Source organism: Pyrgilauda ruficollis, unplaced genomic scaffold (genome assembly GCF_017590135.1).
Source record: "Pyrgilauda ruficollis isolate IOZ18807 unplaced genomic scaffold, ASM1759013v1 scaffold33, whole genome shotgun sequence".
Classification (NCBI taxonomy): Eukaryota; Metazoa; Chordata; class Aves; order Passeriformes; family Passeridae; genus Pyrgilauda; species Pyrgilauda ruficollis.
This window is the reverse complement of record NW_024524711.1, coordinates 6,406,847-6,433,650: the sequence shown is the minus strand read 5'-3', so window position 1 is coordinate 6,433,650 and position 26,804 is coordinate 6,406,847. Positions and strand designations below refer to the sequence as shown.

The 26,804-nt window shown below is 38.5% G+C and overlaps 1 protein-coding gene across 1 annotated transcript; it reads left to right on the top strand.

The window, feature by feature from the left end:
* The first annotated feature begins 29 nt into the window (after positions 1-29).
* LOC121357394 (guanine nucleotide-binding protein G(t) subunit alpha-3-like) lies at positions 30-26,128 on the top strand. The gene is made up of 8 exons (XM_041474624.1): positions 30-147; positions 7,687-7,729; positions 11,716-11,857; positions 15,989-16,146; positions 19,999-20,127; positions 24,717-24,846; positions 25,042-25,195; positions 25,872-26,128. The coding sequence occupies exons 1-8, from the start codon at positions 30-32 to the stop codon at positions 26,060-26,062; spliced, it is 1,065 nt and encodes a 354-aa protein (XP_041330558.1). The 3' UTR covers positions 26,063-26,128.
* Positions 26,129-26,804: the final 676 nt, after the last annotated feature.

Below are 26,804 nucleotides of genomic sequence, written 5' to 3'. Positions count from 1 at the left end.
TGCATAAAGAGAATTTTTAACATCTCAAGATGGGCAGTGGAGCCAGTTCAGAGAGCAAGGACTCGGCCAGGAGATCCAGAGAACTGGAAAAGAAACTCCAGGAAGATGCAGAGAGGGAAGCCAGGACAGTCAAACTACTACTGTTAGGTAAATAGAATAAAAATTGCTCATAATGCTTTTCCATTGAGGGGTTGTTTTTCTCTGTATTTACATTTTAGTACTGTGAATTTCTCACCTCTCACTATTTTATTTGAAGACAATTCTGTAATATATGTTTAAAATATTTTCTGGTTCTGACTCATGAAGTCACAAGGAATAGGCTGGAAATGGCTGTGTCACTGCATGTATTCAATTTTAAATGTTATAAATCCTTTACTTCGAACATGTTTGAGAAATGAGAACTTGCTGTTAGAATAAATGTCATGTTACAAACTTACAGAGAACACAGCACACTCATCTCTTTTTTTCACAGATCTATATGCATTCATTTGCAGGAAGATTAAGCTAGATAAAGGGTTAAATAAAAATCCACATGTGTCGCAATATATTGATATTGTTTATCTTCCAAAGCGTTTCATTCCATTTTTTAAAGAAGCAGAAAGAGATTTACAATGGCTTTTTTTTTTTTTTGATGTATAATGGAGTGTGGAATGAAAAGTACTCATATGAATACAGACAAATATTCTCAAAAACTACTACTTTTAATCCCCACTATGATCAATTTAATAGCAGAAAGAGGCTGTGATGGCAAAAGAAAATACATTCTTTTTCTTGATACAGCTTTATTATTTTTTTCCCATGGTGCTGCGCAGTTTACAAGAAATATCTGAGAGCACATGAACACCACCACTGTCCTAATATTTTTCTTCTAACAGCCTCCTGTAAAAGTTAACAGTGGTTTCTCCCAATGAATAGAAAAACAATCTTTGATCATTGGAGTGTTTCTCTTTTTGCCTTTCTTGTAATTGCAGTTCTTGAAAATGGTTTTAAACTGACATTTATTCAGACAAGCCTAGATTAGATAAAGTAAATCAACTCTGTTGTTTTGTATCTTATGAAAAAGGCCTATTTATACCTGCTAAAAATCCAACAATTATTATTCAAAAGTAAATAAGAGAAGAACATGCAGGTTTCTCAAATAATAATAGGAAAGCAGAAGTTTGATACTCTAGATGTAACATCAGTATTTGGATTGTGGCTTACAAAGCTTTTCAGTCCAGTTAAGAATAATATGAGTTTCTGTACCACAGTAATATAAAATATTGCTCCTAATGAGGAAAGCTTCAGTCAGTCAAAAAAATATTTTCATTTAAAATTCCATAAATTTAAAGTAATTTATATCTATTGTTGCAAAAAGAAATTGGGACACTGAGTTAGAGCCAGGATCCATCTAATTCAGCATCCTGTCTTTGATCGTATCCAACTTTAGCCATGAGGAAAAAGTAAGAAATCCTTTAAGAGAAATGTATAGGATAAAGAGGAATTTTCCAGATGAAGAGGAATTTATAACTTAAGCAGTTTTATCTTCAAGCTTTTATGCCCTTACAGTATTACTGAAGGCTGATTTAGAGCAGGACACCAAGTAAATTTACCCCCCCAACTGAACATATGTATGTATTTAGTATTAAGGACTTAAGTTTTAAATGTTTCCTAATGTATATAATCAGTCTTCTTCTGACACTATTGACAGCAGCCTTGAGATACTTTTAGTAAAATACTTCAAAATTCAATGCAAGCTACACGGAAAAAAACTTCTGTTATGTTCATTTCCAGCTATATTCAAACCTGAACATAGTTCAGTTTCAGTAGCTACACAAGCACTCTTTTCATGAGACAAGATGATCATTTGGATCTGAAATACTTCTTTATGGATTTTTACAATATCTTCCTTTACTCAGATCACACATGATAAAAATTCAAATTTTTCAGCGGTAATGTTTTGGAAGGCTTTTTTTCTCCTGAACAACAGATCAGAAAGTCTTCATAAAAAACATATTGAAGAGAGAAAAAAAAATATGCTTAATAACCTAAATTTTCTTCTTCTTAAAAAAATGAGAGGTGAATAAATTGTGTATCTGGAGCCTATTGCACCACCAGGGAGAGTGTCTTGAACATCCGGAGCCAGAGATGCTGAAGCAATGTGCAGAATAGGCACCATATCCTTCCACAGGGGCTGTGTGAAATGGCCAGATAGAAAAGGATTAGATCTACCATGTTCAGATTTGTACCTGTTATCTTTCCACACCTCTGAAGTGATATCAGAAATGATACCAAATTTAGAGTTCATAAATCAAGGACAGCTTTGCTCAAGCCCACCTAGTCCTACCTAGTCCTAGCTTTCTGTTCAGCCAGACTTTATGTTGCCTTTATACTCCAGACCAGATGTCCTAGTTTCTTTTTGCAATAGAAAATGCATTGGTAGAAAATACTCAGAAAAAACAAAGATGTATGTCATAAACTTTTCAGTGTAATCACTTTTTTCCTTACACCTAAAATGTAAAAAAAGCAGTATATTCTGACTCCTTTCTGAAAGGATTATTTAAAATCTGGTGCGGTGTCTCTACAGCCAGTAGATCCCTTTACAAAAAACAGAAATTATATTCAGAAAAAAGGCACTATGTTTGTTTATGTCAAGTTCTATGACCTAGACAAACACACAAACTGGGTTGAGGTGATTTACAGTTTATATGGTATGCACTTATAAACTGGGGGAGGAGGGAAATTATGTCATGTTCTGACGTTCCTCACAAGCTGGCCAGGAGCAAAGAGCATTAAATCCTCTTTTCTAGACGCTCCCATGCTGCCAAAGCCATCCCTTCCCCCAACATGTCCATGAATCTGGTCTCTACGTATTTATACTTCAAAAAGATCAGGTTGTTTTATGAGTCTGGAACAAACTCCAAGGTGAAGTTTTATTTCCTTTGTATTAGGGCTGTATCTGGCCTGCCACATCACCTGTAGTTTGCATTCTCTTTGTGGGATGCCAGCTTTCAATTTATAGGTGTGCAAAGTGCAGCACACATTCCAAACATGGCCAAAATAGTTGATGCTCACAGTGATGTTCCACAGAAATAAGAACTTAGCTTCAGTTTAAACAATCATTAAATTTTTTACTTAGTTATTTTCAAAGCAGTACTCCATGTCTCATTGTCTACAGTTTTCAGTGTCAGGACAAAAGCCACCCTCAAAAGAACTGGTCATCCTCACCTCACCTTTTGGGGCACGACTCACACAATTTAATTTAAACATCTGCTTTAGGGGAGCAGAAATTGAAGCTGTTTAGTTTAGTTTTTGTAGCAAATATTTCTCTCCACTGACTATAAGAGGCCTCTGGTAAGTCATCTGAATGTAGAAATTTTTAGTATAGATTCTTAACACCAGTTAAATGAAACAGTCACTGTAGTACTGAAGCTTAATTTCCTGTTATTACTACCTAGTCTGAAAATATAGGGCTTGGGCACAAAGACAGCCCAGCAATCCCAGTGATGGAAATATACTGATTTGCTTTTTTGGAGAGTAGGGCAGTATTTAATGATGTTATTTTCTCTCAAGAGTGTTAGATCTTGGATTTCTTTTTCTTGAGTTTCTTTCTCTCATATAAGTTTGTTGAGTCTCATAAGAGGACCAAGATATGATTTCCATTCTAGTTCATAATATCCAGACTTCTGAATGGCACACGTAAAGATCATGCAGGGGTGTGAAACATTTTCTGATTTTATTTGAATATTTTCTTTTTTTAATTGAATATTTTTCTTATTTGAATATTTTCTTTGAATATTTGCTGTTTTATGTCATTGTCAGTGGGTTTTCTGACAGGTTTTAAACAAACTATTCAGCAAGACTTTTTATTTCCCTGTGTTTAATTCTGGAAAGTTTTCTAAACTAAACCTTTCCTTCCACAGGAATAACAACTGTAAAGAGATAATAATTCTTTATCTAAGACACAAAAGCCCCTTAATATGGAGAAACCTTCGTCAGTGTGTCAGCAGATGCTAATCTTGAAAGCTTGAACTCTCCACAACTATTCAAACAAATTCTGCATAGAAAAACAAAAATGTCAAATCACAGCTGAAGGCCTGGGTTCTGTTTCCCCTTGAATTTGTGAGAGTCTCACTGGGTTTCAAAACACCTTCCTTTTTTTTTTTTTTTCTCTATTTCTGCTCTGTCTACATGCCATAGTGTCCTGCAGGGAAGAGGCTGAGCACTCCCAGAGCAGGAGGGAGATTTGTGTCAGGCTGCTGGGGGACAGCTCCTTTGCAGCCTTGCTGCATGACTGCTCTTCAGTCCCAGGATGCCCAGAACCATGGCAGGCTTGGGACATGGTGGGATGCGGTTCTGGAGTACCCAAAGTAAGAAGAGAAGCAGGTTACAGCCTGCCAGAGTTCAGTACCTCACTGAATGTGGCATGCCCTGAGGCGTGGTAGAGGTGATCTCTGGGAAGAAGTGTCAGTGTTACCAGCAGTGGGGACATCTTTCAGCTCCCAGGAACAGTGCCAGTATTCTCTGTGCAGTTATCCATGTCAAATGAATGGAGACTGAAATGAGGAGTAAATTTAAGCTAGATCTTTAAAAAGTCAAAATACAAAATATGGTGATGACAAAAATAAGGTGATGACTAAAACATGGTGATGCCTGTCAGGTGGAGTTACAAATCTTCAGAGCTGACTGAGTTTCTCAAAACTCTAATTAAGTTCTTTCTGAGCTTCAGGATAAGACTGTCCTAAATTCTTGTCTATGATTCAGAAAATCTAGGCTTGAAGCAGATGCCTTCAGCTCCCTGTGTAATCACTCTAGGTCTTTTGTGATGCACTTTTCCCCCTATTTCTGCAAGAAGAAATCCACTGCAGCAGGTGGAAATGCAGCCCTAACCCTGGTTTTCCATACCAGAGACTGGCCAAAGAAGGAGGCTACATGGTGAAGGGAAGGAATTAAAAAAGCAGGTGTAAATAAAATTATTCCTGACCCAATTCTGGGGGTGAAAATGCTGCTACAACTAAGATGATACTCCATGGTGAAACCAAAGTCTGAAAGTCACCTGCTGTTTAGATAAAAACATTATTTGGGTCATAAATTAAAGATGAGCAGAGGTAGAAAATTGTATCCAAAATATAGAAATTACATCTCTCACTGTATTTTAACAGTGTCTCTCGGATCTGGAAGAGAAGTTAATTCCTATGTTATGTTTCCTGACATCTTTCCATGAGGTGAATGTATGAATTCTCTGTACAGACTCCTCTTTTCCCTACAAAAAGTGTAATAAACACTACCTTGCAGACAGGGCTTTACCAAGTTCTTCATAAGGTCACTGAAAGGATAATAAATGACCTACAACAAATTTGCATTTTTTCCAAACTGTGGCAGATGGCAGCATCAGCCCACTTTGCATGGGCTTGTTTTTCTCTTGCACTTTCTACGATTTACATCATGGATTTCAGAAAATGCTTTGAGTATGGTTTGCTGTCTCTTGTGATTCATTTGAGTATATTAATCCCTGTCATTTGAGTACTGTTACCTTTACAGAATGTGTTTGAAAAGTCAGTAATCAGTTTGTTCTATTTACTGAGAAGTCCTTGGTTTTTTAACCAAGGCCTCGGATTTTGGTTTTGTCAGATGTATTTGACACCATACCATGAGGGACAAGGTAATCTACCAAGAGATGTGATGAATATTTTTGTACTTCAGCAGAGCTTTTGATATTTTCTCTAACAAGAGATAAAACATCCAGCTCACAGCTGGATAACTGAGTTACACGATGGGGGAGCAGCTGGCTCCTGGGCCAGGCATAAAGGTTACAGAGAGTGGGGGACATCAGGCTGGGGACCTGTCACTGCTGGGGTCCCACCGGGCTCCATCCTCAGCCTGGTTCTCTTCAGCATCACCTTCAATGACTTGGGTGCAGGGCTTGAAGGAATACTAAGGAAGTGTCTCAACAAAACTAAATTTGGATGAGCTGTCAATTCCCTCTCGGGCAGAGAGGCCCTGCAGAGAAATCTCAGCAAATTAGAGAGATGGGCACTCACCAACCACATGAAATTCAGCCAGGGAAAGTGCTGGGTTCAGCACCTGGGATGGGGCAGCCCTGGTTCTGTGCTTAGACTGGAGAATGAGAGGCTGGAAAGCATTGCTGGGGAAAGGGATCTGGGGGTCCTGGTCAGTGGAAACCTGAACATGAGCCAGCAGTGCCCTGGCAGCCAGGAGGGCCAGCTCTGTCCTGGGGGATTCAGGCACAGCATCAGCAGCTAGGAAACAGAGCACAAATTCTGGCGATGAATATTTCAGTTTCTTCAAAATATGAAGAATATTTGTCACCTTGAGCCCTGTGTGCAGTTTTGGGCAGCACAATATAAAAAGTCATTAAGTTGTTAAAGAGCATCCAAAGGAGGGCCATGAGGATGGATGGTGAAGGGTCAGGAGAGAAATCATTGTGAGGAGCAGTTGAGATCTGTTCAGCCTGGAGAAGTGGAGACTGAGGGGAGATCTCACTGCAGTCATCAACATCCTCCTGAGGGGAAACAGACAGTCAGGTACTGATCACTTCAAGATCAGTGGCAGGACTTAAACAAAGAGCATGAGGTTGTGTCAGGGGAGGTTTAGGTTGGATATCTTCACCCTGACCGTGGCTGGGCACTGGAACAGCTCCCCAGGGCAGTGGTCACAGCACCAGCCTGCAGAGTTCAAGAAATGTTTGGACAATGCTCTCAGGCACAGGGTGTAATTCTTGAGGGGTCTCATGAGGACCAGCATATTCTCTAATTTATGAACCCTGTCCCAGGGATTCACTAAGTTAAATCTTCTCTTCAGGTGCTTTCAAAAGCCATCTCTTTTTTGCCAGCTCTTGCCAACCCTTATCACTCTCACTGTCCGAAGATGATAGTCACTTCTGTTGATTTGCAATGGAAACACTTTGCATTGTGATTACTCACTTTCCATGAGATAAGAGGGCAAATTAGCAGTACATAATCTGGCCAAACCTATGCCCCAGTTCTTGTACTGGCTGTGTAGGCAAATCCCTGCACCTCCTCAGCATCTGTGGGGTTTTCCTGCAGAATCATTCCCAAGCTGGAACCGGTGGACTGCTCTGCAGGTTTCCCACTTCCAGTCACAGTACTCCATGGCAGAAGACTACATGGCAGAGGAACAAAAAAACAGTGTCAAGACTTTTGCTCATATGCTGCCTCTGCATCATGAGCTAGACCGTATATAAATCTTTACACTCTGGTTTTCCAGTTGCTCACAGAAGATGGCTAAAGGGCATGGACCTGGCTCACTTGGCTTACAAAAGATCATAATACAAATTAAAAGAGCAGCTACAAATCAGGTAATAATGGGACACTACCACAGGCTGTACTTTGTTCATGTTTCCCTGCCCATCTGCCAGAGATGAAATCAAAATATTATCCATATTTTATTTACTTGCTAACTAAAAATTGTGTAATTTTCTTTAATTGACTGAATATTCACTTCTTTTCAAGTGTCTCTTTCCTTCAGTATCAATACTTTAACCCACACTTTGTTCTTTTTAAATCTAAATGGACATTAGGAAGGGTTCATACTTAATACAATGAGAAACTAAGACATCTGCACTTTACTTCATAGATAGAAAATTCTGTGTTCCAGAGAGTTATTTTTAATACTTACTTCTTATTCATCTATCAATCATATCTTCTCAACATTCCCCTTCTGCAGGTGCTGGAGAGTCAGGAAAGAGCACTATTGTAAAGCAAATGAAGTAAGTATCTGAATATGCATATCAGCTGTTGAATTTGGTATTTGTAGTATAAGCTGTCTCACTAAAGTCTTATTACAATATTTATGCTTATTTGAATAAAATGCAAAGAAATATCATTCAAATCAGGTTTGCATTCAAACACCCTGTAAAGAAAATCACCAAGTGCCTGAGACACACAGGTGGATTGGTAGTCAAATCTGAATGTCCAAATCATGCACTGGGCCCATGGATGGAGACCAGGGAATCTGCTTCCTTGGCTTCGGTGGGAGTTGCTGCAGTGGAAATATGACTGTAAGAGACAAGCAGTGATAGCTGAACCACCTGGCAGGCCCTGTCTCCAGCAGATGCCAGTGAAGGATGTTTGCAAATCATCAGAGCAGCCAAGCCAACACACTTGTGCTGGATACCCTGGCAGTATCTGATGATCTGTGGCTTGGAAACCATCCTGAGCTGGAGACAGCATCACTCTGTCCCTATAGCAGCCCTCATGTCTACTCCTAAATCTTTTGTTGAGCCAATGTAAACTAACAGCATCCACAGCATTCTACAGCAAGTAGTTCCACAGTTTAATTACACTTGGTGTAAATCATCTCTCCTATTAATTTCATTTTATTTCACTGTATTTCAAGAGTAAATATCAAAATATTCTCATTGTACCATGGAACTGAGAAGGGTTTCTTCCTGGGTTTTTTTGGAGGGAGTAAGGTTATTTTTTCTTTGGTTTTTTTTTTTGTTTCATTTGTTTTTTCCCCCCAAAATGGCCTCTGAAGATCATTCTCAGTCTTCAGAGCTCCTGCTGAGGTTAAAAATGTCTCCCACAGGCCAGGAGATAACACATTTAGCCACCAGCCTGCACAGTGAGCAGCTGTTACCCACAATACCATCGGTAGGGACTGATGTAAGAACTGCTTTTAGTAAGAAAATTATCAACACAAAAATTTTTCATACACTAATCAATCTGGAAAAAAAAAAAACAAACCAGGCTGTACAAGCTGTTGTGCAGAAATCCCTGTTCTAATCTGGTTACAGAGATATTGTAAGTGCATAATAAATCTATTGCAAGAATAGCAATAGATAGCTGTTTGTTCAAAGTGCACAGGGTCCCTCACAGATGGAAGTCAGGAACTTCACTTTCCTTAGCTTCAGAGGAAGGTTGAATCTCTCTACATGTGTGTGCTGATTTACAATTTAGTTTGACAATATTTTTATATATAGTAAAACAGGTTATAACTAAATTCATACACTTTTTTCTTTTAAGGGCAACCAAAATGCTAATTATGTATCTGGTTTAAATTAATAATCCACCAAAGTTCAAGGGACCATACTTGCACTGATTGCAAATGCTCCTTTACTGCACAACCTGATAAAATATTGCTGTTGTGTCTATTCTTATTTTCATAGAGAGGTCCAGGTCTGATTTCTAAACCTGTCCAAATACAGAAAAAATTACACAGGAATTGCAGCTGTTTAGATTTGATTGCACTTTGTAAGCACCAATCTCTTCCTGTGCAAAAGTCAAGCAAACTTTTCAGGAAATGAGTGATACTATTCTGAACTAAAGTTCCCCTACCTATTTATTATCTTCACCAATACCTATTTATTATCTTCAACAATGCATTTTAAAGAGTTAAGTAAAAAATATTAGGTCATAAGAACAAATTTCTACTATTTAAGCAACTCATTTTGTAATAAAGCAGATTCAGAACCATCCACTAAATACTTTGCTAACTTTTTTCCCCCAGTTAAATAGTAGATAAATTTATTTCTGGTTTGAGTTCCATGCAGGAGACCCTCCCTGCACAGCAAGCCATTGAGGTGTGTTGTGCTCAAAGTTTCCCCAAGCAGGAGGAGATTGAAGATGTTCCTCTGAACGGAACACTTTGGGAACGCTGATAAGCTTTAATAGCATGGAGAAAGGGGAGAACACTGCAAAACTGAGAGTTATATATAAAGACTTGTACATTTATGACCTGTCAAATTGATCACAAATATTAATTATTTTACAGGACGAATGTTCACAAAAATTGTATTTTTTCATATAAAGTGTCATCTTTCTGTTACAACCAAGGATTTTAAAGGATTTTTTTCAGTTAAAGCTCCCAATATTAGTTAATTTTTTAAAATAAAGCATAACATTTTCTAAAGAACACTGATAGATGTTTACAAAAGAAATAATTTTGCTGAAAATAGTTGGCAGCAAAATCATAGTAATTTTATAATTAATTTTCTACTTACTAAATCACATTTTTTTTTAGTCTTAATCAAAGTTATAACCATCCACTAAGCTTTAAAAAATATCTTCTGATACTCAAAATACAGATATGCTGCAAGGCCCTTGCAGCATAAAAAGATGAGGATGGTTATGAGAGCTACTAAAAAAAAACCAAACCATCTCTGGAGTTCTGTGCTTCTAACTGCATAATTACCAGTGTGCAATCTAGTTTTTTTAAAACCAAGTTGCATATCTCTGTCCTGTGCTCTTATTTAGCAGTATAAAGTTTCTACAAATAATTCAGTGACTGAAAAGCAGGAAGCAAAATATTTGGTAACTCATCACACCTGTTGAGACTGAATCAAAGCCACCCATCTGATGAGAAGTCCTGCTTTTGTGAATAAAAACCTCAGAAGATTGCATCCATAAAATGGGGAGGGTCTCTGCTCCATGAGACTTTGTTTTTTCTTTCTCACAAGTTCAATAGGACTCTTTTGAATCTTGCAAAATTCATTCAAATTCATTATGAAAATAGCAATCAAAAGAAAACCAAACAAAATGGCATGGCTTCAAAAGAGAGTTCATGAAGTTGTCTGATCAAGTGATTGGAAAAACATTTTAAGAGATTTTTTTTTTTCCTACAGATGCTATTCCTACCAGCACAGGAATGTAACTTTTGAGTTTTCTGACACCCATAAATCAGAGAGCTGTTAAGACACATCAGTTGTCATCTGGGTTTTGTGTGTGTGTATGTGTGTATACGAGTGAATTGTTTTATAACTTGTTCAGTCATGGCCGACTTGGCTACTTAGGTAGCTCTCTCCAGAGTGTATCTCAGGCAAGATGGGGTAAAACACAAAACCCCACAGCCCAGAAATTCTGTATTTAATAGCCTTCGTCTCTGACCAGCTGAGGTGAGGAAGAATAGAGCCTTGGTTCCAGCAGTCAAAGCAGTTCCATGTCTGTTCATTGAGAGCACGCCAGGCCATAGTGGGTGAAGACTTCATTCTTTTTCACAACTCATGGAAAAAGAAGTCTCTGAGCTGTGACACTGATTTGGAGAACTTTAACCACATGCCATTCTCCAGTCAAGGAGGATTATGAAATTCTAATTCCTCTGTCAGAAAGATTACTGAAATTGATTACTAAGGCTCTTTACCCTATGGAGTAAAATTTAATTCTCCAAAGCCTGAAGATAATAAGACCTTGTTATAACTAGAAACTGTAGCTGATGCATAAAGAAATATTATCTTTTTTTTCTTGTTTTCTTGATAAGTGCCTCCCAGTGCTGAAACATTAATTTTTCTATCTAGGTAAGATTCTGGAAAAAAATCAGAATGACTGAACAAGCAGTGACAGACCATGACTAATACTGTAGTTTCCAATAGTAAAATATTTGGGATCTAAGTACAGAAATGTGTCTTGACCTATATCTCCAGGGATGGGTCTGGCTCTTGTTCTAGACTCCTACTTTGTTTTAGATTAACCCCCAAGCAGAAAAAACAGCATCTATTCACTCAAACTGGGTGCAGACAACTAACCTCACAAAGACAAAAACTGCTGTTTTCCTGTTCTAGCAGAATAGGCAGGTCAGCCATTGAAAAATGCTTTTCCAAGGGCCAGATGGATTCAATTCTTTCTCACATTGACTACAATAATAGATCTAATCTAGCCTGGTCTAATTTGTCTAATTTTTTTTTTTTAATGTATCCCATAAGCCTTTTGTTGTTTTGTTGGTTTTTTTTTTAATTTTTTTTTTGTTTTTTTTCACCAGAATCATCCATAAAGACGGCTTCACCTACGAGGAACGCATGGAGTTCAGACCTATCATTTACAGTAACGCAGTGCAGTCTATCCTGGCCATTGTGAAAGCAATGACTAAGTTAGGAATCAGTTATGAAAACCCTGAGAGAATTGTGAGTATGACACACTTTCTCTTGAAATAGCTATCGAAACACTTTTTTTTTTTTTTGTAATACAATAGTAGAGACTAGTAGAACAAGAAGGATCCAGTATTTCCTTTATGACAGTGGAAACTGAGTTCCATTTGAGTTACAGGTGACAAAATGTCCTCACTTATTTTTATTTTCTCAAAACTGATGCCTAACTTTTGCACAAACTCCCATTTTGATTGATACAAAAGAAACATTCAAGTTGCAAAGACATAAAAAAAAAAAAAAAACAGAAAAAGGAAAAGGAAAAAAACCCCCATCAAACAGAACCTTTTATTAGCTGCTTAGTCATTTATTTATTGCTATTGAGAAATGTAAAAAATATTTTCCTTTTATGACCAAACCTTGGGGTTCAGCCATGTAAGGAGAGGTTATGTAGACATGTTGGGAGCATTTCAGTCTGTCATTGCTGCTGGAACAGAGACCTCCCTGCTGTGTGGATGCACTACTGACACACTGGCACCACAGCGAAGTGGGGTCCAACACTCCTGACACAGTCAAAAATCCTCTGCACAGGCAGATGGAGGCAAAGCCACAGGAAGAAGACCTGCAATCTTCAGTCAATCACGCTGAATTTCCAAGGAAAGAAATAAAGGGAAAACTTTTCTTCTCTGTGCAATTATTTAGTCTTTTAGCCTGTAATACAGATCTTGCTGAGAATTTCTCAAATGCCTGTCAGAATATCAGTTGATTCAAGTTTTGACAAATTCTGCTTAATCCCTAGAGGTTTATCTTGGAGGGAGTAACATCTGCTTATCTGAAAGAGCTTTACTTGTTCCAGAAGTCTACATTGCATTATAATGACATGTGGTACTTTGACCTAGAAAATGATAAACAAAATCTTCAGAGGTTACTAGAGCTCATACTGGCATTTGACAAAATAGAAATTAAATATTTTCTACAAATGCAGGTCATTCAAACAAATGTAACAAGGCCCAAAAGCAGCACCCAGAAAACAGGGCAATGTCAATGTGCTGTACTGCATAAGGAGCCACCAACCACGCTGCATGGCCCGAGCCATGGCTACAGCTGGACCTTGCAGCACTGGCCACAAGTCCTGCCTGGCTCAGCCCATGATCCCCACCATGTGGTGCAGACTTCACCACCTGTTACTGAGATACTTTCTCCCTGTGCCCCAGTATTTCAGTCTCTTTTCTCAACCCTGACAAATTTCCTGAGGTATCTGTACAGGCTTACTCCCTGCCAGTTTCACAGATACCCTTTTCAAAGGACTTCACAGCAGGGAGAACTTGTAAAATAGCCCAGTCCATTTCTTAGCATCATACATAGCCAAACGCAGAAAACACAACTTTTGTAAGCTTATCATTTACAGCACAGTCAGCTCACTCTTGCTGTCACTGCAGAAAAGGCTTCTAAAATCACAGTTTAATACAATTGTATAGAATGCTTGCAGTGTCTGTCTTCTTTTCCCCCAGAATGACAGAAGAGCAACGTGGATGTGATTTCTAGAGAAAATAGAAATTTCTGTTACATTTATTTGAATTGCCACTAAACATTGCCTTTTCTTCCAAAAACCTCCAAAAACAGCTTACATTTCCCACAAAATCATGAGCAATTGATAAGCTTTAGTTGTTTTGATATAAGCTGTGATTTCAGCTGGACTTTGTTTTTGCTGTGCGTTCTGGTCCAGATTTAGCTGTTCAAAGTCATCTAGTTCAAGGACTGGGATTATCTTGGTCCCAAAAGCAACGTGCTTATCCATGTTCCAGGTCTGCCTGCAAATACATCTTACCGGTATGGAAAAGGCCTTAACACTTAATTTAAACAACATCTTTTCAGGGGAGTGAGATAATTTTTCTCTCTAAAACATGATTCCAATCTATTTTAGTGTGAAAATCTTCTGAAGTCTTTGTAAATGCCAGAGAGAAACAAAAAATTGTACAAATCAGTGTTCTAATGTGATAAGTTCAATCTGCTGCTATCTTCCTTTATTATTGTCCTGGTTTAGGGCAAATTTGGGAGAGAACCTCTGAAGGGGTTCCTCTAGAAAGTAGATTCAAGCAGCCTCTCCCCCAAATGGTTCAGGAAAATATTTCCTTGGAGAAAAGTGGAAAAAACCTGTTTATTTAACAGGCAAAGCATTCACCAGCACAAAAAAAAAATTAACAATATCAAATGATAAAAGCTCTTGCTGCTCTGCAGAGATGGCAAACTCGGAAAGTCCCCTTGGTGGGCTGTAGCTCAGCTCACCCACTCTGTTACCAGTCTACCCAGCAATGGGAAATGCTGTGGCCCAGACCCAGCCCAGTGGGCCACAGGTGTGAGCTGCTGGTGCTCTTCTGGGTTTTCAGTCCAGAGCAGGTTTAAACAGGTGTAAAGAAAAAGAAAAACCCCAGGTCAGGGAACTTCTCTGCCTCAGCTAGCTAAAAACTAACTAAAAGCAGAGGAGAGCTCTGTCCCGCTGTCTGTCCATCCACAGGCAACACAGTCCAGGAGCGGGAATGTGGAGGAGCAGGTGCAGTTTCTGATAACAAACGCTGCACTTCTCTCTCCCCTTCTCTCTCAGAACCAGCCTTAAAGGTGCAAAACTTATTTCTGGGCTAAATAGATGAATGGGGACACAAACATCATAAAGTCACCCCAGGATATTTTACCTGTACTTCTAATTTTTCTTATTACCAGGACAATTATATAAGCACAAAAATCCACACTTGTCCACTTTTGCATAATAAGCAATGAACATTTACCCTTTACATCTAGACACTCAGAGTTCAAGGCTTCTTACTGTAGGTCACTCAACCTACAAATCCAGCCTAGTAGGTGGATAGCTGTAATCATTCTGTGATATGCCATATCTTGAAGCAGAAAACGTTCCAGCTCTTATCTTTCTGCTGAACAAGTGTGCGCCCTGGAGACAAATGCGGGGCACACACGAGAGAGTGACTCGCTTCTGCTGATCCCAGCACTGCAGGAGGGGATGGGGGTGTAAATGGAGCTGGTGCTGTTTGATGTAGAAGGGCTATTATCCTGCTGTCCTCCTCCCTCTTTCCAGTGCAGGCAATTTTCTAGTGGTTATTTCTTGGTTTTGTTTTTTTTCTTCCATGCCTACTCAGTTTTTCTTTTTTTTGTTGTTTTTTTTTTCCTATGCCTACTCAATTTCTCTTTCATAAAAAAAAATGCAGTGTTTAATTTTTGATATGTCTCTGACTTTTATAAATTTTCCACAAACTGCAGTCCTCATGAGACATAAAGATATAGCACATTCCTAAAATAAATTTGTTAAAAAATTTTGTGAAGATGCTTCCTGGTTTTGAATAAAACATACTCCCTGCCAAAACAGTGTCTGTCAGAATCCATTTATGCTTTTGCAACCATTGACTGCAAGTCACTTGAGTTGTCTACTTCTATGACTAAGAAGGAGTTATATTTTATAATTATCCCTTGCTGTGGCAGTGTATCAAATGACTATTTTAATCATGCTCTTTATTTACAGTAAATTCTTAAGCTGTTAACTACTGAAAAGAAATATTTTTAATTAAATAGATTAAAATATTTTTTTTATTTTACTACAAAAGGAAGAAATTACAGAATAATATATTTAAAATATTTGGGATTTTATTCTGTACAGGTTTCTTCTTCTCCACATATGGGAAATGCATTCACAAGTTATAATCCCTTTGTCATATTTCTTACTGGGGTCAAAAGCTGTAAAAATACATTCAAAACCACCTTTAGATATAGATTTCTGCATTGATATAGTTATAATATGTTTCAAATTTAAATGTCCTTTTAAATTTAATTTTGATACCCTATTACTCTCTTAATATAAAGCCTTCCATCCAAGTTGGACTATTTGTGAATGCCTATGGCAAGATGAAACTGAACCCTCATATCAAAACAAAACAATAAAAGATGAAAACTCTGTGTATCACAATTTCAGCCTAACCTTGGCACTACCTAAAGGGAAGTGAGCCTGTAAAAAGATGTTTACATGCATAGGCAAGTATAGCAACCTGGAAAAACCAGTGAAAATGAGAAATTTTGCCCTTTTGACTCATTATAAACCCAGCTCGTCTTCAACAAGGTGAAGGGGCACAGCACGCTTGCAAAATATTTACTGAAATTTCTCTTTAGGAAGATGAAAAGAAGCTGTGTGCCATGGCAACAGCTCTGGAGGATGGCAGCATGTCTTCTGAGCTGGTTGAGCTCATCAAGCAGCTGTGGCGCGACGGCGGCACCCAGGCCTGCTTCGCGAGGGCGGCCGAGTACCAGCTCAGCGACTCGGCGGCATAGTAGGTGACACCAGCTGCTCAACAGCTGGCTTCTGCTGCTACAGTTTCTGTCCCCCTTGCAGAACAGCCTGTGGAAACCATTGCTCGTTGTCCTGGAAAAATGAGGGGGTTGCTAAAGTTTATGATATATCAGAAATATTTAACCGGAGGAAAGAAGTGAAAACAAGGTTTCAGAAACAATTTTTTTTTTCTGTGGGTTTATTTGAATGGTTACAAAAAAAAAAAAAAAAAAAGTGTAGTCTCCCTCTGAGTATTTTAAAGATTGACAAAATGAGGGAAAGATGACTTGAAACAGCTTAGGTTTTACCTAGAGTGATACTTTGAATATGTTGCAAGATGTTAAATAAGTCTGGAGGAAACGATAAAAACTTTCCTCTAAACTAACCCTGCTGCATAAGCAGGTGCTCCCTGGGCCATTACCACCCCTGCTGAACCAGTGGTGCTGCAGCTGCTCTCCAGCCTGACAGCCCAGGTCCCTTTCTGAGCCCTGGAGGTGCCAGAGAGAAAAGCAGGGGGCTGACCAGGGCTGCTCAACCCGACCCCCACAAAGGATCGCCATCCAGCTGGGGCACATCTCTTACCTCAGCTGTATCAGTGACTTCAGACTTTTCAGGAGCCTCTGGCTTGGCTCCAGTCCTGCTTGGCTCCAGTCCTGCTTGGCTCCAGTCCTGCTTGGCTGCCTTCTCACGCAGCCTGTACACGCCATGGAGGGAGGTGTCACTGGGTCAGAGTCTTTCCAGAGTGCTCAAGTCTGATGCCAGACCCAGGGCAGAGGTTTGCTCCAGCTGAGATCCATCTCCGGAGACCTGGAGGTGGAGGCTTCCCCACTCCTGGAGCTCCTCCTGCCGGCTGAGGGCACCTGCAGGGTGAAGCCTTCCAAGATGCTGGGTGTCCCTTCGTCAAGGCAGGAAAAGAAAGGCATGGCTGCATGTTGGACTTCAGGGGAAGTCATCTGTAGTTCAATAATTGTAGATATAGTGCAGGGAACATGCAGAGAAAATATTAACAATTCTTCATCTTTTTATATCTTCCAAACAAGAATAAGGATCTTTTGCAAGAGTCCTAAACAAAGAAAACACTGCTTATGTTGATTTGTGCCTGATTTGACAGTATTTTACAGCAGTATTGTATTTTTATAAGGATGGTACAGAGCAATTTTTTTCTACAAAACCCTTTCTGATAGGTTCCACTGCCATTTCCACTAAAAGCTCAAACAAACTAGTCCTAATAAGTAAAAGGAAAATTACCTCTTAAATTTAAAACAAAATTTAAACCCTGTTTACCAGCTAACACTCTTCTGTGTACCCTCTGCCAGGCAAATAAGCTTTGTTGTCTACAAAGAAGATAGAAGAACCTAAATTAATTCCATTTCAGTGTTAATGTTTGTGTCCTGTTTTAACTTGAAATAGGTTTCAGTATTTAAGGAGGTTAATACAGATTTAAGGAGGTTAATATAGATTGTGTAGTCATTATTTATTTCTAGACTTACATTAAAAACAGCTACAGTGAGATGTTTTTCATCTGCTTGAACATTTCTGCTAATTTCTTGAAAATGCTGCTTCTCTGCCTTCATCTTTTGGTACCTGATGCTTCTAAATTTCTAGCCTTTGGCTCTGAATCATTAAAATCAATTTAATGTTTGTCCTTACTGCTGGACTTCTAATGATCAGTTCAAAGTCAGCCACAATCAACCATCTAATACTGCAGTTCAATTTATTTTAAACCCCAAACCCTGTTTCTCAGTGCCTTGGAACCAGCTCCTACACAGAATCTTGATTAATGCTGTGTAAACTCTGACTTTTGGATGTTATGTTCGCTGAGATTTTTCATTATTAATTCATGCTAATGAAGTTTGATCACTGCTTTTCCTTGGTGTGTTTTAATTGAAAAAAAAAAAAAAAAAGACTTCTTCTGAATAATAGAAAAATTCCCTCTTTGTCAAATTTGGCTGGAATTTCTACCTTAGACTCACCTGGAACTATTTCTGTCTTAAAATGGAATGATGGGTATGGAAGTGGAAAGATTGAGGTTATAAATTCTGGCTTTACATGTCATTGTACAGCTGCCAGCAATACATGGTGCATCTTACTAGCTCAGTCATTTTCCTCTCGGGGTAGGATTCCTGTCACCTCATCCAAGCCAAGGAAAGATCAGCATTTACTGACCCACCAGCTCCATTCCCTCCTTTCCCAGTGAGGAGATAGTCTGCAGTTTCCCCTTGGAGCTGCCTACGGCTCTAGGAGGAGCCTGAAATTGCCTCCTGCTCCTTTAACTAGACAATTGACTTGGTCTAAATTTTTTATGCAATTACAATTGGCTGTGTTAAATTGAATTTAAGCATTTGTGGCTAAGAACTATCAGAACTTTATTTTATATTCAATGTTTATTTTAGTGCTTACATGTTTTATAAATATCAAAACGCCTTTTGTTTCTGCCTTCCACAAAGGCGAGCTCAGATGAGTTTGCCTCAGGCCCTAGTCAGAAAGAAACAGAGCTATATTGCCTTTTTTTCCTTTCCCCAACAGATTGTTTCCTGGCCTCAAATAATGGGAAAATATTGAATTACTCAGATTAGATTCAACACCCCTTGCAGAATGGATACAGTTTATTCAACTTAAAATAAGAAAATCCCATTTCCAAACATTACTTGGAAATATCCAAACAAAAGAGTCTAACTTTTTAAAATTTTTATTTTATTTTATTGCATTTTATCCTTCTCTTTATTTTTTTAATTACAGATCTATTCAATATTGCACACAAGGATGATGATCAGTGAGGTTTCTTTTTAGAAGATTCTGGTTAAACTGAGCAGCAGAACTTCTTGCTGGGCAGACTTAGTGTAGAAAGGAAAAAAAGAAGTCATGGAGCATAACAGCCATTAGAGACACCGTGTTTGTTTGCCAGAGACATGAGGTTGCAAATAGGAAAGTGCCAACTGAACACTAAAAACGCTTCAGCTATTGTGTGGCTTCTTGCTTTTGGCTTTGGTCTTTATTTGAATATTAGTAGCTAAAATGCAGGAAGTTACTCAGGCATCACCTTTTTCTTTTCCTTTTGTCAACTCATAATCCCTCTGCACAGACTCCCAGATCAGCCAGTAGGATTCAGAGGCTCTGCCCAGCCATTTAAAGAAAGTTGTCTGCCCCTATAAGAGGCTGGAGAAGTGTTGGACAAAAACATCCTTCAAAGTTGTGGTTTGGGTTGTCATATAATGTCGATTTTATCTCTGTAGACCAGAAGTAAAAGCAGATAATCCACAGTTTTTCAAGGGCTCTTAGGAATGCTAACCCAGGGGATCCTCAGCTTCATTGAAGCTTTTGGTTTCCACTAGAAAATATATATTTTTAAAATCACCATGTACCTTCTTGTAAATTGAGAGGTCTACATGGAAAACAGCCCTTAAAAGTGAATTCCTCCAAAATATTATGCCCTCCCTTTAACTTAGGAAGGAAAATACTGCAACCCATCTGACAGGCTGAGGTGATTCCTTGTGCATCTGCCTCCGCAGGATGCTTGTGGTTCTTGCCCTGAGGTAGCAATTCCCACCTGCTGAGAGAAAATGGCCAAAACCACTTTGCTGACACGATGGTTTTCAAGCATCTCTAAGGAAAATAAGGATTTTCCTTAGCTGCAAATCTCAGAAAGATGTTTATCATGTGCAATTGAATTACACTTCTATGTACAAGGAAAAAAAAAAAGGCTCTGAATTGTGCAACACAGTTGTATAAAACCAACAGTACTGTATTAAAATATGCATAACATATTTAAAAGAGGCTCAGTGTGGAGTGATTATGTAATGGCCATTTCACTTTTTGAATTTACCAACCACCTTTTCTTTCTTACTCTCCCTAGTTACCTCAATGATTTGGACAGGTTGGCAATGCCAGACTATGTCCCTACTGAGCAAGATGTCCTGCACTCCCGAGTGCAGACAACTGGGATTATAGAGACTCAGTTTTCTTTCAAGGATTTAAATTTCAGGTATGAAAGCAATATTTTACAGTTTTCTTGGGTTTTATTTTTCTTAAGTATTTTCTTTCACAGGTATTGACTTTTAACAGGTGATATTGTTGTGTTATCATTGAATCTAGTCCTATTCAACATTTTTACACCCTTGAAAAAGCAAGATATTTTATTATCAGTACTCCAACTTTGAGCATATAATGGACCATTACAAACGGGTCGCAGAATAGTAGGTTCTAAAAGGGCATTTTTACATATGTAAATGTTTAAAAAGCTTTAGTTATATCCTGCCATTTGAATAATTGTGCCATTTATGAAATTTGCCTACTTAAATGTCCTTAAGAGCATGCAAAAAAACATTTGATGCCTACCAATTTGCACACACTCTCAACCTTTCACACTTCTTTTGAGAATGGAAATAACTATAACTGCTTTTAGCACAGGAATGCACTACAGTTGGCAAAAAAATTTGTCCCATTGGGAATTTCAGCATTATCAAGCATATCTTCATGCTCATTTAAGACAAAAACCAAAATGTTCAGAAAAAATTTTTTTGAAAATAATGCCTCTGAGAAATTTGACTGAAATATTTTGCATTTTCAGATATTTGAGTTCTAGTTATGCTTGGTGAACCAATTAAAAACATCTAATTGCACATGAAAATGGATTTGAATGAATTATTATCATTTCAGAGTTCTGTAGTGCTTTTCTCTGTGGACTGAAATGCATTTAATTCTCAATTTAAATGCTGGGGTGCATATTGAGGAATGCAGTCTAGACAAGAAACTGCCTGTAGAGACAGACAGATTTATAAAGCATGAGGATTACAACTTTTACATTTTTCATTTGGCTTCTTTCTTTCTCCTCATGTGCCAATTAAGCATTCCCCAAACCATCTATGCTACCGCACAGATCCTTTAACACAACAGAGATTGCACATACAAAATGAGATCCTGAAGTAGATGTCTTACAAATAAATAATTATCATCTATCAATAATCTGGTCACTCATGAAAATTAATGATTTGCCCACAAATGCTACAGTGCAATGTCATGGACATCATCTTCTTTTTCTCTGATTAATGGATATCCAGCTTTGTACATTGGAAATTTGAATGCCTTTAGTTGCAATCACAGTTCGTGTAAGAAATCAGTTCAGGGTGGAGGAAGAAACCACCAGAGGGAAATCCTCATTGACACGGATGCTATCAGCCCTGATATGAGAATATCAGCATTAGTGTTTGGGTCTAGCTGAAATGCAGCTCAACTGGGAATTCAGATTACAGAATTTAGTCTGAAAATTTTAGTTTACAAAATTTAGTCTGCAAAAAACAGGAAGGCTCTTAAAGCCACCACAAACACAAACCCCACAGTTTTTACCCTCTGCTGTACATCACAGTAGAGTTTTGAGAGTAAATTCATTGGTGGCTTCAGGCAGTTGAGTAATATTAGGTAAAATCACTACAAAGGAGTCTGAGGGGTTTGAGCTGCTAAAGGGGTGCAGAACAATAACTATAAATCCCTAACCAGCCAGGTACTGCTACTTTGTATTGCCATGCAATAGCAATGCAAAACAGCAGGAGGATCCTGATGTCTCTGCACCAAGTTTGATAAATACCACAGAAACATCTATAGAGAGGAACACTTGCACGTTCAGAGTGAGTTTTGGCTGATGTACTGATGGGGCTTCAGGTCACAAGCCATGAATGGAAACAAAAAACCCATGAACAGATGCCTAATTTACTAAACACTTGTCCCTTTACTGAACTGAATGAGACAGAAAATGTTTTGTATCTATGCAGTAAAAGTCTAAATCCCAGTACTTCTCCCAGGAACTAAATTACAGTTGCACAGAAAACATTGATTTTTATTTGCTCCTTGCTTAGTGGTTACTTTGCTGGTTTAGTGCAATTTAGCTTCCATGTGCTCTTCAATTTATTTCACTAATGTTGACTTAAAGCTCAGAACATATTTAAATGTTTTTCAAAGGAGATCTGGTCTGCATGGGTCCTATTCTAGTGTCCTCTCTATTGGTGTGCTAAGAAGAGTTTGGCTGAAATCAGGCAAGATTTATTTTAATCTTCAGACCTCTCTTTGTGCATCAGTGAAGGAATATATAGCTAATTCTGTATCTGCAGCTCAGTTTTTCAAGAGCAATTCTGGGAAAATATAGAGATATCTAGACTAACTTTGACTATCTTGGTAAAACAAGATCACCTCATTTTCTACCATTTATGGAGGGACTTTGGTTTAACATGTGAGTGTGTTAACTTCTGGGCTGAGAAAAGAGAAGCAAACTAAGGTTAGTACAACAAAAACTGTCCCTAAGCATTGCCTCTGGTCTTGGTCTTGTCCTTTTCAACTGACTTCTCACGAATATTCAAATAGCTGTATGCTAAAAGTTCCCAGGAAGTGAATACTGATTCACATGATTATGTATACTGAAACAAAACTTTCCTGAAGATTAAATTTTGTAGATTTTATTATTTGTTTTCCTGCCATAACCCTGATTTCAGAGTCATACACCACAAATCAAGAAAGGCATGTAATTATAGGTGACTTTTGAGTACTAATCAGAGACAAAAGTCAAGATAGTGCTGACTGCACTCTTCAGTAGACCTTCTGAACTCAGTGAAGATATGCTTGGAAGAATGTAATTACTATTATCAAAATCTTGCTCCACAACAACTTCCTGATTTCCAAAATAATTCACTTTTATTGACAACCAATAAAAGAAAAAAATATTAAATGTTCCAGAAAAAAAAAAAAAATTATTACTCCTCAGCTGCAGAAACAATTATGAGCACTGGAAAGGGTTTTAATTTTTCCTAAGAAGAATGAAAAATTATAAAAAATAACTTTTTTTTAACATCAACTACACTGCTGATGGTGAAGGAAACAAAGGATTAAGATACTGCAAAAAAAAATGTTTCAGTAACAAATTATTCTTGCTCTGTTTACTACTGACATGATTGTTTCTTACTGAATCCCATTATATTTGTTGCTATAAGAATTGTTTAATTTTCAGATACTGCAGGACCCAGAGATCTAAAGCATATTCTTGAAGGAAGGGGTAATCCAACAGGGGATTAGGTTTTACAGCATTAAATTCAACAACAGGGGGCACAGGGAAAACTCATCTTGCACACTAGGAAACAGAAAACCTAAGGGCAGGCTAAATTTGATTATTTATGCTTTCCCTGTTTTCTAATGCACTTGAAAAATCTTCAAGTTTGGCATCTTTTGTTTCAGAAAAACAGTGAAAAGAAAGCCCTAGCCCTCATCTGAAGAACTGCAAATGTGAGTGGGAGTTTTGGAAGCTAGGGCTAAGGACCCTAAGTAAGCCCCAGCTAGGTGTGCCCAGATGCCTCTGGGTCCCACAGAGAGTCCATATGAAGCTCATATGACACTACCCAAAGGTAGTAGCAATTCCTGGCAAAGGTGGAAGGAAATTGTTGCAGGGAAGGACAATTCCTACCATTTCCACTGTACAAAGGAAGGGATTTCTGCTCTCTAGGAATTTGCTGCTTAAGAGCAGCTGATGAAGGTGAAGAGACCCTCCACATGTGGGGTGCAGATTATGCAATGAGCTCAGTGATCACTCCAGGGCAGTGAGCCGATGGCAACACCTATTTATACACAGCCAGGGGCAATGTGTGACTGGCCTTCAGTCCTATGTCTTATCGGTCAATATGTCAGTTCACTGCAGGAAAAGCCACGAAGTGATAAATGATACTGAATTTGAGGGTCTTCTATCGATGTCTCAGAACTCTGCCCTAAATAAAACCTGGCCTGCAAGTCTCAGTGCTGCACTGAGCCCCACTTCCTCAACACTTCCTTTGCCGAGCCTCTCAGGTTGGGAAGGACATTGAGACGCTGGAGCGCATCCAGAGGAGGCTACGAGGCTGGTGAGGGGCTTGGAACACAAACCCTGTGAGGAATGACTGAGGGAGCTGGGGGTGTTCAGCCTGGAGAAAAGGAGACCCAGAGGTGACCTTATCACTCTCTACAACTCCCTCAAAGGTGGCTGTGGTCAGGTGGGGTTGGTCTCTTTCTCCAGGCAGCGACTGACAGAATGAGAGGACACAGTCTTAGGCTGCATCAAGGGAAATATAGGTTGGATATTAGGAAAAAGTTAGGGAAATATAGGCTGGATATTAGGAAAAAGTTTTTTACAGGAAGGTTGATAAAGTTCTGGAATGGCTTGCCTGGGGAGGTGGTAGAGTCACCATCCCTGGATGGGTTTAAAAAAAGACTGGATATGGCATCCCATGCCATGGTTTAGTTGAAGTGTTAGGGCATGGGTTGGACTTGATGATCTTTAAGGTCTCTTCCAATCTTGTGATTCTGTGAACACCAAGTACCACACATAAGTACTGAGTATTAATCCTACACGCAGGCATTTAAGCCTTTTTATTTCATATTATACCCACTACAAAGCCATGAGTAACAACACACAGCACTCCTTGACCCTTTGGGGTAGAAACAGACCAATATTTGGAAAAGCTGGGTATTTGTCATTCATCTCCATTTGAACTCCGTGCATTAAAAGCATGGTTACATCCTTATGCGTGCTTTACATTGTATATATGTTTTTTTTCTGCAAAGGATGTTTGATGTGGGTGGACAACGATCAGAGAGAAAAAAGTGGATTCACTGCTTTGAAGGAGTTACTTGCATCATATTCTGTGCTGCACTCAGTGCCTATGACATGGTTCTGGTGGAAGATAAAGAAGTGGTGAGTCAGAACAGACAAACAACCCTTTTTGCTTTTAAGTTTTAATGTACTCTCTGATGGTACATTCCCATTCTCTGAGAACCATTTAAAGGCTATTACACTGTACTGGTTCTTTCCAGTAAAGAACATCTCAGTAAAAATGATGAATGGTGAAGAGATTTTTCAGTCTCATGTTTACCTTTTGCACCTCAACAGAACAGAATGCATGAAAGCCTTCATCTGTTCAACAGCATCTGCAACCATAAGTGCTTTGCAGCCACTTCCATTGTGCTGTTCCTAAACAAAAAAGACCTCTTTCAAGAGAAAATAACAAAAGTTCACCTGAATATCTGCTTTCCTGAGTACAATGGTAAGTTTGGAGTGTTCAGGAGAAAGCACATTCGGATGTTTTGTGTAGGCCATGAATCTAACACTGAGACTTTGAATCATGTCACCTATATATGTCTTTAAATAGTAAACCTCTTACCTAAGAGTGTCCTCATCAAAGAGTGGTATGAGACAGACACAGCCAGAATTCAACTCATCTCACCTACTCACCATGTTTATCCTAGGGTGGGTTCATTTCTCTCCCTGGAATTGCTTATTTTTGTCCATTGCGGGTAGAAGGAGATGAGAATTTAAGTTTCAGATGGCTGTGATGGACTCAGCCAATATTTCAGTACAAGTCAGTATCTTATCACTCACACACACATCTCAACTGAATCCAAAATTTTTGCTCCTATTTTAAGAACTCATTCCATAAGTGTAGTCTGTCTTTTCTTGTATGTCACAGTAGTGTCTACTGGAAATAAAAAAAAACCCAGATGTTCCCAGCTGATGCAAGAGAATATATATAAGGCTGTGTCAGAAATTTACAGAGAAGAAAGCGTTTAGATACAAAATTTTCATACCTAAAGTATGAAGTTAATTCAAGTAGAAAGAAAAGGGGGAAAAAGACAGAAAACATTATTTCTTCTCTTTTTGCAGTTGTGAGGAAGTACCAGTTAAAATGTGTCTTCTTTTTCTTTTACTTTTCTTTCCACTAGGACAAAATACATTTGAAGATGCTGCAAACTACATCAAGAAACAATTTCTAGACTTGAACATAAGGAAACAAGATAAAGAGATATATTGTCACTTGACCTGTGCCACAGACACTCAGAATGTCAAATTTGTTTTTGATGCAGTCACAGACATAATAATCAAAGAAAATCTGAAAGACTGTGGGCTTTTCTAACCATTCATTCTCTTGCTCAGAGCTTCAACCCACTTTTTTCTCTTCATCTGATGTGCTGACTGAAATTAAAAAAAATCCTCTAGGTTAGAAGCAATATCAGTTAGGCACCTGTTAGTATCAGTGGAGTGCTGTTTTCTGCCTAAGCATTGCAGACCAGCACAGACCTTCCAGATATCATAGGGAGATTTAAAAAAATCTTCCTGTTCTACAAAGATGACATCTGCTGACAAACCCTGCTGGAATCAGTCACATTCCTATTTAAATCAGTATCACAGGATCATAGAATTCTTTGCTTTGAAAGAGACCTTAAAGATCATCTAGTTCCAACCCCCATGCCATAGGCAGCAACGTCTTCCCCTAGACCAGCAATCAGCACTTCTCAGGAAACTGGGAACACCTCAGTGTCCCGTGTCTTCTAATGATAGGATGAAAAAAATTTATAGTGAGGTCTAAAGAAAATTATAGCTTTAAAAAGTACCAATACATAATTTATGGTGTTTTGTATTCATGTTACATAAACAACTGAAAGTCACATGCCATTTATTCAGCAAAAGCAAACCCCCCAGACTTAGATGGTGTGTGATGAAGAGCAGTGCAAATCTGAATGTTTAATTATATTGTTTCATTAGAAGGGCTGAGGGACATATGCATAAAACTGCACACATACAAAATGGCCAAATTTCCCAGTTTGAGAAAAATTAAACACAGTAAGATGGAGGCGAGTTTTGTAAATCCCTAAGGA